The sequence below is a fragment of the Curcuma longa genome, chromosome 15, assembly GCF_044706935.1.
Source record: "Curcuma longa cultivar G26 ecotype Majalengka, Jawa Barat chromosome 15, ITB_CL_G26_1.1, whole genome shotgun sequence".
In the NCBI taxonomy this organism is placed as follows: Eukaryota; Viridiplantae; Streptophyta; class Magnoliopsida; order Zingiberales; family Zingiberaceae; genus Curcuma; species Curcuma longa.
Window position 1 is genome coordinate 8,672,135 of NC_133875.1, and position 14,667 is coordinate 8,686,801.

The window sequence follows — 14,667 nt, forward strand, 5'->3', positions numbered from 1 at the left end:
AAGATAAAAATATACTGGACATTGCAGAATAAGCATGCCCCAATTGGTCATCACTGTTTAACCCAAAGAAGTTCACAAGTAACTAAAACTATAACCCTATGCTCCACCTCTGTGCACAATCTACTTAATCCTAAGGAATTAACCATTCAGAAGGATGCAGTAGCTTAATGTGGATATTTTGTCTATGCCAGAACCTGTCAATCAGCTTCCTAATTCAAAAGACTATGCATAATTTGTCAGTGAGCTTGATTCTAACATAGATGAATTTTTCATATCTTTAAGTACCATATATTTCATAAGGCTTTATCCAGATGATCATGGAATGGAGCCTCAAGAAATACACTGGTCACTGTCATCACAAACCACTTATGATATGTCTAGTTTTATGATTGTGAGATAGTTCAATATATCAAGCAATCTTTTGTAATTTACTAGAATTGATGGCTCCCATATCTTGGCACTAATATGACATTTAGATACATGGGATCATCAACTAACAACAACAAACAAGCCTTATCCCATTAGGTAGAATAACTAGATGATGAAAAGTGTGACATAGGATGAGAGGTAGCGCAGTTACAAGTACCTTACCAAAGAAGAAATAGGAAGATCCTAATCGAAAGCAAAATCCAAAACAAAGGTGAGCAACAAAATCTCACAGTGGTTTGTTGTAGGCCCTCAATGGTACATACTCTAGTTTTGACGATCTTATTGGAGAAGGTCACAAATAGACAAAGAGACACGGACCAAAAGTACCTCAGCCACAAACTTAAAAGCTAGATCCAAAATAGGAGGGAGCAACAAAATCTCATAGTTGTTTATTGTAGGGCCTCATTAGGGCAGGCTTAGGTTGAGACGATCTTGCTGGAGAAGGTAACAAATAGCTAAAAGGATAGAGACCAAAACTACCTCAGCCACAAAATTAATAGTAGTTGAAGGTGACATCGGCAGAAATAAATAGTTGTAACTTAGGAAAGTAGCAACACTTTTTCAATCTGAAATCAAGAGTAGCAAAAAATAAGCACGCATAGTTGCTCTAGGAGATAGCTTCACTCAAATACCGAGGAGGAAGACAGTAGATAGGATCACGTGGTAACTGAACAGAGGAAAACATGCAACTTATATAAAAAAATACAAGAAGAATAATATTATGTCAAAATCTAAGTGGAACCCAAACGTGAATAGAAAGTGTAAAAGCAGTCTAAAGTATCAACCAAGGTTGAGTATTCCTTTTAGCTACACCATTCAACTGGGGAGTATTAGGATAAGATAATTGATGAAATAAGAAGATAAAATGCAATAGACTCCAGAACACCCTTCATTATGAAAAAAACAAGTCATTCTTCAATAATTATCAACAGATATCCACCAAGTTTAGAGAATATTCGACTAGGTTCCCAAATATGAACTAAAGAATGATATAGAAAGTTAATAAAAACTACTTGATAGTTCGACAGATTTTCTCAACAGACAGGATTCACTCTTAATACTATTAAGCTATGATAAACTAGGCACCCTTATTTATAGATTAGGAAGTCTCAAAGCTAAGGCGACTATGATTTTGTAAACTTGGAGGGATCAACCAAAGGAGTAGATTGAGGTGTATAAAATCAACAGAACCTGAGACTCATGCTTGATGCCAATCACCTTTCCTATCCATGAATCTTAAATGGAAACATGAGTTACCATTAATTGTTGAGTAATTTAAAATTTTCATAAGTTTATTGGCTGATGTTAAATTCCAAGGGAAATCAAGTACATAAAGAACAAAGGACAGTAATAATGATGGGGCAATAGATACCAATATCTTTTACTAAAGCGAAAAATCAATTAGCGAGCATAACATTAGTACACGACCTGTGATGTAAGAGTGAAGAATGTAGATGTTACCAAAACATTTCTTTCAAGAGTGAAGAATGAATAGATGTTACCAAAACATTTCTTTCAAGAGTGAAGAATGAATAGATGTTACCAAATCATATCATTCATAAATGCAGTACAAGATGTACTTCACAAGATAAGATACTAAGATGAGGCATCTGCTGAAGCTGGAGTCTTAAAAGGCAGTTATACCCCTAAGTAGGAACTATAATAGTAGAGCTAGAGAAGATCAAAGTAGATGAACCATCCTGAGCAGCTGTAGCTAACCATGCAACATGGACAACATGTAGAGAACAACCTGATGGACGAAGGCAGATGAACCATTTCTAAGCATTTGAAGTTAACTTTACAAGACAACTTGTAGAAGATAACCTGCCAAAAGGGAATAATAGATGTATCTACTACAAGTTCAAAATGGTGGTACGGATAGCAGCTCAGAAGGGTTCACCAATCAAGCTAGATAGTATCCAACTCGACCAGAAACACAATTAACAAAGACAAAACTAAAAGGGTTCCCGGTGCTCCCTTTAATTTATTATCAATTAGTCAGTTTACTCAGTCTCTTGATTGTGTCATCTCGTTTACTAAATCTTCTGTTTCCTTACAGGACAGGAGTACGGGGAGGATAATTGGCTTCGGATATGAATCTCATGGCCTATATCAGCTTCAACAGTCCTCTCTTGTTGGTTCGGTAGCGGCATCTCTCCTTCTTATTCATGCTCAGTTGGGACATCATGGTCTTAATAAGTTGAAACAATTAAATCCTAGTCTTTCTCACTTAGATTCTTTGTCTTGTGAATCATGTCAATTAGAAAAGCATCTTCGTAGTTCTTTTTCTCCTCGCACTGTGAATCGGGCTACGTTACCTTTTGCTTTAGTTCATTCCGATGTTTGGGGTCCAAGTCGTGTTTCTTCTACATTGGGATCACGATATTTTATTACCTTTATAGACAATTTTTTCCGTTGTACTTGGTTATATCTAATAAAGGATCGTTTGAAGTTGTTTTCTCTTTTTCAATATTTTTTCTATGAAATTAAAACTTAATTTGGTATTTATCTTCGAACATTACAGAGTGATAATGCACGTGAGTATCTATCTACTCCGTTTCAGACCTTCTTAAAGTCTTATGGTGTCTTGTCCTCATACCCCTCAACCGAATAGAGTTGTTAAACGCAAGAATCGTCATCTTCTTGAGATCACCCGGACTCTTCTTCTCCATTCTCATGTTCCTCTTCAGTTTTGGGGTGACGCTGTACTTACTGCGTGTTATCTCATCAATTATATGCCTTCCTCCACTCTACAAGGTCAAATACCTCATCATGTTATTTATCCTCATCAGTCTCTTCATCCTTTACCACCTAAGGTCTTTGGTTCTATATGTTTTGCTCATGCTCTCGATCCTAGCATTAACAAACTCTCTTCCCGGTCTCATAAATGTGTCTTCCTTGGGTACCCACGGTCTCAGAAAGGGTACAAGTGTTATTCCCTTACTTTCCGTCGGTACTTCAGCTCTGCTGATGTCACGTTCTTTAATTCGATTCCATTTTTTAGGCCTAATGTATCTCCGTCCGAGTTTTCTCCTTCTACGCTTGCACCAATGGCTATCTTTTATCCTCCGGAAGAGTCTCTGTCACCTCCGGAGACCTCGTCCTGCTTTGCCGCTGATCACCACTAACGCTACCATGGACACATCTTTGGAGCCAAGTCTTTCGCCTCGTCCTTTGATCCAACTCCTGAGTCTGATATTCACATTGCACTTCAAAAAGGTATGCATTCCACTCGTAATCCTTCTCCTCATTATGTTTCTTTGAGTTATCATCGTATTTCTCCTTCCTATTTTTCTTGTCTTTCCTCCTTGTCATCTATTTCTCTTCCGAAGATTGCAAGTAATATCTTTGCCCATCCAGGATGGAAACAAGCTATGCTCGATGAAATGCGTGCCTTACAGAGCAGTGGGACTTGGGACCTCGTTCTTCTACCACCAAGGAAGTCAGTTGTCCATTGTCGATGGGTATATATGGTGAAGGCTGGTCTAGACGGAAAGGTTGACCTGCTTAAGGCTCGCCTCACTGCTAAATGACTCAAATCTTTGGATTGGATTATGGGGACACTTTTTCTCCTATTGCCAAGCTGTCCTCTATGCACTTATTCCTGTCCATTACTGCGATTCGACATTGGCCTCTTTATCAGTTGGACATCAAAAATATTTTCTTACATAGTGGCCTACTCGAGGAAGTCTACATAGAGCAACCTTCGAGTTTTGTTGCTCAGGGGGAGTCTTTTGGTCTTATATATCGCCTGCAGAAATCTTTATATGGCCTCAAGCAGTCTCCCAGAGCATGGTTCGCTAGATTTAGTACTGTAATTCAACAGTTTGACATGATTCGGAATTAGGCTGACCATTCTATCTTTTATCGTCACTCATCTACTGGTTGCATCTACTTGGTAGTTTATGTTAATGATATTGTTATCACAGGTAGTGATTATCTCGGGATTTCACAGGTGAAACAGAATCTTTTCAAACATTTCCAGACAAAAAATCTCGGCAAAGTCAAATATTTTTTTGGGATAGAAGTAGTACAGTCCAAAGATGGGATTATCATATTCCAAAAGAACTATGCAATGGATATTCTAGAAGAAACAGACATGTTAAACTCAAAGACAATTGACACCCCCATAAATCCTAATGTCAAGCTCATGCCAAATCAAGGGGAGCTTCTTCCAGATCCTGAACGATACAGGCGATTAGTAGGGAGACTAAGTTACCTTACTGTTACTCGTCCGGATATTTCATTTGCAGTAAGTGTAGTAAGTCAATTTCTCAACTCTCAATACAAAGAACATTGGGATGATGTGACTCGCATTATCTGATATATCAGTGGCGCTCCAAGAAATGGTCTTTTGTACGAAGACAAAGGGCATACTCGAGTCGTAGGCTATTCTGATGCAGATTGGGCAGGATCTCCCATTGATAGGAAATCTACTTCTAGGTTTTGTATATTTGTCGAAGATAACCTTGTTTCTTGGAAAAGCAAAAAGCAGAATGTTGTGGCAAGATCCAATGCAGAGGCAGAATATCGAACTATGGTCATAGTCAGTCAAGAGCTTATATGGCTCAAACAGTTGCTTCAAGAGCTAAGATTTGGAGAGGTTACACAAATGTCACTTATATGTGACAACCAAGCTGACATGCATATCGGCTCGAATCCAATTTTTTATAAGAACAAAGCATATTGAAGTCGATTGTCACTTTGTTAGAGAGAAAGTCATGTCTGGTGAAATATCTACTAGTTTTGTTAACTCACATGATCAACTAGTAGATATATTCACCAAGTCACTGAGAGGTCCTCGAATTGACTACATATGTAACAAGCTGAGTACATATGATTTATATTCTCCAGCTTAAGGGGGAGTATTAGAATATTTAGACATATATATTTTTTTATAGAATAGTTCTCCTAGAATAGGTCCATATATTTGTGTATAAATAGGGACTTATTTCTTGTAATAAAAGAAGATTCCCTTGTATTATTTTACAGTTAAGATAGGAGAAGACAAATTATCTGAAATTGAAAGTTTTAAATATTTAGGATCATTTTTGCAAAACGATGGAGGGATTGAGAGATGTTTTACATAGAATACAAGTAGGATAGTTGAAATGGAGGAAAGCATCAAGTATTTTATGTGATCATAAAGTACCTCTAAAACCTACAAAACAGCGATTAAACCTGCTATGTTATATGACATTTAATGTTGAGTTATGACTCGAGCACATGAGCAGAAGATGAGAGTTGCAGAGATAAAGATGTTAAAATGGATATGTGGAATTGTATGTATTGAGGGAAAACTCCGAGAGACACGTTTAAAATGATACAGACATATACTTAGACGACCAATAAATACTCCAATAGGCAATGTAAAACTATGACAAATACACTCATCAAACGAGAAAGAGGAAGACCAAAAAAGACTTGGTTAGCAACAATAAAGCAAGAAAATTTATTTAAATATGTATGATGATATAGTAGGGGATAAAATTCAATAGCATAAAAGGATTCATATAGCCAACCCCACCTAGTGGGATAAACTTGGCTATTGTATGCTTGAATCATGCTAAATTGGGTCCTCTCACACAAAGATGCAGCTTGACACCAAAACAAAGCACAAGAATTGAAATTTCAATCTCGCCCATGTGAAACATCCAGTTCTAATATCACATAGAGATGTTGCACAATATCAGTACATAGTACCATGTTCCTTGCCTCCTTTCATAGTGTCACAAGACTAACAGACATCAGTCTCAATAGGGAAGGATAGAAGATGGTCAGCATGATGTTCTTCAACATGAATGGAGATGAATTTCTTCTTCAATGAACCAAGCTACTAACATGAGAGCACTAACTGATGTCTCAGCACAGATTGGCAAGCATATAATCATTCAAGTCAGATATTGAAATTGGTTCCAGCATAAATATTTAGAACCCCAAAAAAGGCATTTAGCAACAAATTGGCTTCACAAAGTCAGAATTGTAAAAGCACCAAGATCAAGACTCAATTCCTTATGATATATCCCAGTCTTAACCAAATTGATAAAACCTCCCAAAAGTGACCCCAGGAATTCCAATTGGAACTTCAATATCAGAGTCCACGAAGTCATTCTAGTTTTATATCTTAAGCTTATTGCTTGCTTAGAAATTACAAACCTTTGAGCTATGAATCCAAATGTAGAGCAAAACAAATAAGTAAAACAACAGAAGATACATTAACAATTACCAGAGATGGAAAAGCATCGATTGCTTGAATAACAGTTCTCATGAAAAGAAGAGGGAGGGGCACTTGCTCAACCTGAGTGTCACAATTGTTGATTAGCGCAGACTCTAAATTAAACCTAAAAAAATAACGCTTTATTCCTGCATACCAAATGATTCAATGATTTTTCTAGAACTTGCTGAGTGAAAACTATACGTTGCTCAAAACATGTTGTGCAAGCATCTGTTATCTGTAGATAAAAAAGTATCCAAGTGTAAAATAATTTTAATCTCACTAAAGGCAGTATTCTAGAATAATACATGAAAAGAGAAGCGGCTTAACTAGCCTTCTTAAGTGCAACGCCGTCTTTTGAGGAATAATATTGTGAATTGCAATCAATACTTCAGCAGGAGTTAAAGCAGGGCCAGTATGTGCAGATCCCTAAGAATCCAACAAAGTTAGTACTAATATAAGATCTAAAAAAAATCAGCTAGTGGTTGATTTCCAGATGTTACATTTGTTCTCTAAATGTTAGAATCAACACACCGCATTCAAAAAACAAAGGCATATGCATAGAGGTAAAAAAAAGATAGGTGTAAGATTAACGAGATTATGAGAAGCGCAAACGAAAAAGGAGATCACTTATGCAAACGTGCAAACAAAGGAACAATTGGGAACTAGACGGTGTTATAATATCTCCATTTTAATATTCGAAAAGAAGCTTGCAAAGGAGAATGAGCGATAGAATAAAAGAATAGAAGAATCCCATTATAGAGATAAATGAGAAAATATATAATTGCACTATAATAAAAAGAGTCCACTATAAAGTTTGGCATCCACTTGTTAAAAGCTGCCTAGGCAGTTTTGACATTGAACCGCATCTTATGCTTAATATGCAACCTCCGTAAGACAGGAATTTTAAAAAGTAGTTCAAGTGGACTGCTCACAGGTGGAAGTATTAGGCTAGAATTTTTTTTTTTTACAAATTTCACTTCTAATGTTGTTCTTTTATATCCTTTGGTTTTATGTTTTTGATTATGGCTAGTAAATTGGATATGCATTATCTTGTTATGTATGTTCTATTGTGTTATGTGTTTACTTACAATGAGAAATGGAGAATTGTATGTGTTTACTGATCACTTATTTATTTTAGATGCACTTGTTAATGTAAACTAAGTTTGATTGATTAATATGCTTTATTGGATATATAGGTTAGTCATTTTTAATGTTTAATTAACTATTATTTAAAAAATAATAATCTTGACCACATACGCTCCCACATACCACATATAATATGTGGTTTGCCACCTCCCACATAAAACCAACTTTTAATTTTGGTGACACTAGAATTTCCTCCAAGCCAAGAAGAAAAAGATCCTGCCAAGGACGAACTGTAGAGACAAAAGACTAATCTAACAAGTTATATGAATCCATGAAACAATAATAGCCAATCCCTTGGCAATATAACAAAAGAAAGATAATTTGTAGGGAAAATTCTTTCTTAGGAAGCCGGTGCCAAAAAAGTAAGCACCCTAATCAAAGAAAACTGTGTTACTCTAAAAACAAAGGCTAATAAGAATTCCTAATCATCAAAATATTATATCCTATGAGAAGAAAAAGGTTGTGCATGTGAGAAACCAATATTTACATGAGTGAACCCCCAATCCCCAGAGAAGGCTTCATGTCATAGAGCCGCGAGAAGAGTTTAAAGCCACTATCTAAACTTAAAGGAGAATAAGCTTATTGCAAACAAATTACCATCTTGTTTATAAGATAACAGTTAGAATATAATTTTAATCCTATATGGGATATTGAGTAATGGTGAATTATACAATCAATCAACCTAACTATCAATAATACAATTGTCTATCTCTCAACTCTATCAGAGTTAGATTAATCTAGAGTTTATGTTTTTCTTTTATCAATCCCCTTAGGACTGTGACTTTGATCATTGATGTGATAGAATGCCTCTTCACCTTTGCTCCTCCCCTCTTCTTTGTGCTATACTTCCCTTACCTCATTAGTACAACCTCTTTTTGCATGGCACATCTTTCCATCATTGTGTCACCTCCTTACTAGATTCCATGTCTCTGCACCCTTCGTTCAACTTAATGGATCCCCTTATCCACCTCCTTAGACTTAAATCACCACCAGCACTTCTATTTCTCATGTTCTATGTATATCTCAATAATTGGTATCTATGCTAATTGGTTAATCAAAAGCAAATTAAAAATAATGAAGGTTAAATCTGCTCTATCATTGGCATCGTAGCATTCTTGATGGTGAAGGAAACTTCTCCCTAAGTAACATTGCAATTTAATCGCCCTGCTATCCATCTTCATGCATGCCCTTTTGCCATTGTTCCACTTCTGACTCAAGAACTACAAGGAAGTTTATGCTATAGTGTAAGTCCCACTAGCCCCTTATGTCAACCAAGAACCCACCCATGCAGCCTCACCCATATCTACAGATGTCCTAATCTCCTGTACTAGATCTTGGACCACTAGAGCTCACAGCCCAAAAGAGGTAAAGGGGACCAATATGATTAAGAAAAGAATAATAGGGACACTTTGGGCAGTAAAAAAGAGAAGCAGTATTATGATTTAAGAGAAAAAGAAGTGGCAGGTTCTCATGAGGGGGGACAAACTTGAGGGGGGAAAGGGGAAGTTATTAAAAAAAATTATTTAAAAAGGTGAAAGAAAAATAATACAGTAACAATTTAAAGGTTTTACTTCTCACCATATGCATGGAAAGTGCCTTTCTCCTTCCTTGATTCTTCTACAACGTCAATTTCATTTTTCATTCACCTTTTGATATCGTGTGTGATTTGTATGAGACAGTTATTGTTAATCTCTTCCCAAGGTCTCTCTTCTCTCAACGTCATGGTCAGACTTTTGTTGACAATATTTCTCTATTTCTCTCATGGTAAAATAGTTGGAACCCAATTCAGTCTTCTAATATCTTCCCACACAAGATTTTGGAAGCCTAATCTCATTTTTATTCACAACACTTTTCAGTCTGCCTACTGACTGCAGACTCTATGGTTGTCAAAATTGAAAGATACTGAGGTTGATCACCTGAGTTAGATCAATATCAGCAAAGACCAATATGATATTTCCCAAAAAAATAAATTGCCTCACAAAGATAGATGAAGAAGTTTAAACTAGATACTCAAAGGAATTAGGTAGACCTTATTTATCTAAAATGATAATAGTATAATTTTGCCCATGTAAGGATAATAATATGATATTGTTGATATTATGATAATACATTATAAGTTTATATCATGAATCTAATTTAAAAATTATACAATTTATTTATATATTATGTTATTAATAATCTGAAAGAAAAATATGCAATATTATTTGTTATCTCATATATGAAATTACATTTTCCTTTTTTTTGGATTTTCTCAGATTTCAAATTCTACCAATCTAATTTGCTGGATAAGATTTTTTTTAACTATCACCTGAACTTAACATTGGTATCAATTTTGTCAATCGTGGTAAGAGATGGAAAGTCCATGTCACGTTCCAATATCCTCTCTTGAGTGAAGACTATAACATTATTAAGCAAGGTTTCAAGCAGTAATGTTTGATACATCAGTATCATTCAGCTGCTACCTGATATTAATACCTTGTCAGCAAAGACAAATGAGTAAATGCCATTGTGTTACCTATACCAATACAGTCAATGGTGCCAACTAAGAAGGTTGTCTCATCCAATATAGGCCGAGACAAGAAAGATTCTCTTTGGATTTTGTTTCTCGATCATGGGGAGGAGATAAAACACTAAAAGGGAGATAGGAAGAAGGCACAAAACAAGCACAGCTGCATCAAAAATGATGCTGATATCCTATTTGTACTCTTTCAATTCCAATGTGCTAGTTCAAATCCAGTTCCTGTTAGTTAACTGAGATATATTTATAACATGTGAAAAAATTAATCCCAACAATCTTAGGAGCATTAGTTAATCTGGGCCTTGAAAATTTTATTTGGTTGATCTCACTAGAATGCTATGAGAGCTAATGCTCTCATTTAATACATTCATTTTAATGTTAGTAAGGTACAAGGATTAGTTAAGAAGTTTGTTATATTTTTGTAGATTATTGCTACAAAATTTTAATTAACCTATCTTCTAATTGCTATTGGCTAATACTGAAAGGTAATGAAAGGAAGTTATGGGATTGAAATTCATTTTAGTTCATCTCGGTATGTGTGGAAGGGGATTACAAACTAAAACTCTTTTGAGTTGATCTTGGAATATAAACGTGCCAAGTGTTGGCATGGCATGACATAAAAATCATACCATATCAACCGAAATGCATAATGACCCTTTAAACCTTGTTACTACATCATCTCTTTCGAATCTAAATATTTTTTGCTTTAACCCATAAAATCATATATCTGTCCAAATGAATCATCAACTCTTTTGAATATCAATTGATAGCATCATTTCATCAAGTTTCCCGATCATTATATCTATTATATTTCTTTATATTCGTCAAGAATCTTATCAGTTATTGGCAAATAGGGGGCAATCTATTGTGTGTTACAAGATAGAAATGGATCAATATTTATGCCCCAAGATGAGAGGGAGTGTTAGAATGTTCCTTAAGGGTTAACACTAACCCACTTGAAGGATATCTTGACTCCAAATGCTTCTAGCTTGAACTACAATAAAGATATAAAATTTTGTGTGCATATATAAACACACACACACACACACATATATATATATGTATATATGTATGTATGTAGAGTATATATTTAGATCACAAAGTAATAATATATACCTGCAAAATGCGAGCTAATGCAGCTTGAAATTTCTCCAAGGGAAGATCAACTAGACGTGGAAAGATAGGCAACACCTGAGTGCAAAAATGCAATGTTAGATCACTCAATATAGGCAACACCTGAGAGCAAATACACAAATGTTAGATCAGTCAATAAGAACACAGGTGCATTCTCTTAAATGAAATCTTCAACCATATCTCAGCTACATTGGTCCTCATAGAAAACCATATGCCAAAATTGGTAAAGAAGATGAAAGAAGAAACTAAGTAGAACATACTGCAGCTCCTTATGGTCCTGATGAAATATAGTAATCATCACTAGCATTAATAAACCTAGAGTCACATAGAAAAGTTATATGTAACCATTGGTTATTTCAGAAAAGGCTGGCTTTCAATGCTAACAAGCAGTAAACTTGACAAAATGTCAAGAAAAATGGAATGAGGTAGATTTCTTCTTTGATGAAAACATGCACAAAAAAATGTAATAAGACCTCATCCTTTGAAAAAGAAGACAGCATTGGAATGAGAATAACTGCATCCTGACAGAAAAAAAAAGATATAATATTAGAATAACTCATAGCAAGCGAACAGCCACTGTTACACCATTCTCCCATATATTTGATAATCAAACAAAATCAGATGCAATAAAAAAACAGAGAAGCAACAACCTTCAGTTTAGTCTCATAAAGATGCTTGACTGTGGCAATTAACTCAGACGAAGGTGTTGCCTCTTCAGTTAGAGTTTCCAAGACCTTAGTTCAATGGCAATACAACCAAAATGATACAAGTTATTACACGGTCATTATCAACTTATAATAGAAACAAATATCCATCAGAAAACTCACATACCAAAACAATCAGAATTTTACTTCCTTCTGGAGGATCAGAGATTATTTTCAATAGCTGAGAATATGTGCTAAGATTCTTTACAATGACTGGAATGTGTTGATGAATAGACTGCATGCAGCATTTGTTTGTTGTTACTAATAACTATCTAAACTTTCCAAATACAATTTTTAAAAAAACATGGCAAGTGAGCAGCAAAATACCTGCTTGACAGCCTTTGGAGCCTTCCCATATATGTCAAATACAAATTGGAGAAGACTTGGTTTCTGCTACACAAACCAGAGAAGTGTCGCACAGAAGGGGACACTTTAGTTGATGTTCTTCAAACACTTTTTTTCCTAATTTCAATGTCAATAAAGTATGGTTTCATAGACAAACCTTTGAGCATAGAGCAAAGAATAAGGATGTTTTCTGTTGTGCTTGTGACAAAGATAATGCAGGAACCTTCATCACAGAAGCTTGATTATCTTTATTATTTTCGCTCTCAGAAGAAGCAGGCTCTGAAGGACTGGGGCCACCAATAAGTTCATCCTGGCCAATCGTTTGATAACAATCTTATATCAATTAGATGTACCAGCATGAACCTAAAGTGCAATTGCTGTAGAAGAAAAATGTACTAATAATGCAATGTCAAGAGCCAAAACTAGAAATGACCTCGACAAATGCTCATGCTCCAGATAGACTATTTTGTCTGAGTACAATTGTGATAGAGGGAAGTATCAGTAAAGCAACCAAGATAATTAATCTTATTAAAACCAGTATTACAAAGATTTGATGTTCTTTCCTTTTTTCATTATTTGGTTAGTCCAAAGAAATAGAAGTTAGTGTACTGTCAAAAAGTGCCTGAGCAGATGCGTACAAATATAAAACTAAACGCCATTATTAATCCTACCAATCCAATGGGCTTATGCTAACTAAACACCTTGGCTGTCAATACAAGATCAGAATGGTAGGAGACACTATCCCTAAAGGGGCTTTTGGTTGGGGTTATCGTTGAATAACCTTGGTTATCTGCGATAACCTTGTTTGATTCAGGTTATGATCGATTCCCAAGTAATGCAGCATCACCGCCACATCAACAAATGGGTCATAACCCAGGAATATGATTACCTTGACAGCCCAAGGTTTCTGCAATTCCGAAGGTTAACAAAACTTTTTTTTCATAATTACCCTTCGATTTTAAAACTGAGTTAATTAAAATGTACCATGAAATCTAATTAAAATCGAGTTAATTAATTCAATAAATTTTAATTTAAATACTTATAAATTTAAAAGAGATAATTTATTTTAAATTTTTAAAAATAAAATTAACAAATTATATTTATTAATTTAACAAATTATTTTATTAAAATAATTATTTTAACAAATTATTTTATTTTTATATATTTATTTATTTATTTATTTTAAATTTAAAAAATACAATTAACAAATTATATTTATTAATTTAAGGATTTATTTTATTAAAATAATTATTTTAATAAATTATTTTATTAAAATAAAATTAATGAATTATATTTATTAATTTAACGAATTATGTTATTAAAATAATTATTTTAACAAATTATTTTATTAAAATATATAAAAATTTATTTTAAATTTTTAAAAATAAAATTAACGAATTATATTTATTAATTTAATGAATTATTTTTATTAAAATATATTTTTTTTATTTTAAAAAAAAATTAAATTAATAAATTATATTTATTAATTTAATAAATTATTTTATTAAAATAATATTTTAATGAATTATTTTATTAAAATTATATAAATTTATTTTAAATTTAAAAATTATAGTTATTTTTTATATATTATTAATTTATTATCATCATTATTATTATTAATATTATTATTAATTTAATTTATTTTATTTTAAAAATAAATTGAATCAAGGGTAATATAGTAAATGTCAAATTAATTATGTTTTATTCCCTTCGAATAAATAAGTTGAACTAAACAATATTATGATATATTTTATACCCCATAACCTTGGTTAAATAATTACTTGGTAATAACATAACCAAAGTTATGTATAATAACTTAAACCAAACGCACCCTAAGTGCCGTCAACATGGTAATTAACGTTCTACTCAAGGTTTAAAATCTCGACCCGTGTCAAGGTTTTGATCCCAGACCACAACGATATAGTTTCGGTCAAGGATTGAAATTTCGTGCCGTATCGCCCAATACGCACGAAAAATCTCGTTCCGCCGCGGCACCGGCACCAGCACAGCGTCGACACATGAATTCCGGTCGGGCGGCGTCGCCGGCCCCGGGCGGAACCTCCGGCTGCGTCGCGCGGCCTCGGTGACGCTCCTGAGGCGTCGCGAGGCCTCGGCGACGCCGCCGGAGGCGCCGCCCAGGGCCGGCGACGCCGCCGGAGGCGCCGCCCGGAGCC

The 14,667-nt window shown here is 34.6% G+C and overlaps 1 protein-coding gene across 1 annotated transcript in view; it reads right to left on the reverse strand.

The window, feature by feature from the left end:
• Nucleotides 1–14,667, reverse strand: part of LOC141846585 (uncharacterized) — a 43,651-nt gene that overhangs the window by 10,593 nt on the left and 18,391 nt on the right. The window contains 10 exon segments of the mRNA XM_074734620.1: nucleotides 6,656–6,727; nucleotides 6,801–6,881; nucleotides 6,978–7,003; nucleotides 7,006–7,072; nucleotides 11,427–11,501; nucleotides 11,918–11,965; nucleotides 12,095–12,178; nucleotides 12,276–12,383; nucleotides 12,476–12,538; nucleotides 12,651–12,803. Of these exon segments, the coding sequence (XP_074590721.1) occupies nucleotides 6,656–6,727; nucleotides 6,801–6,881; nucleotides 6,978–7,003; nucleotides 7,006–7,072; nucleotides 11,427–11,501; nucleotides 11,918–11,965; nucleotides 12,095–12,178; nucleotides 12,276–12,383; nucleotides 12,476–12,538; nucleotides 12,651–12,803 (777 nt within the window).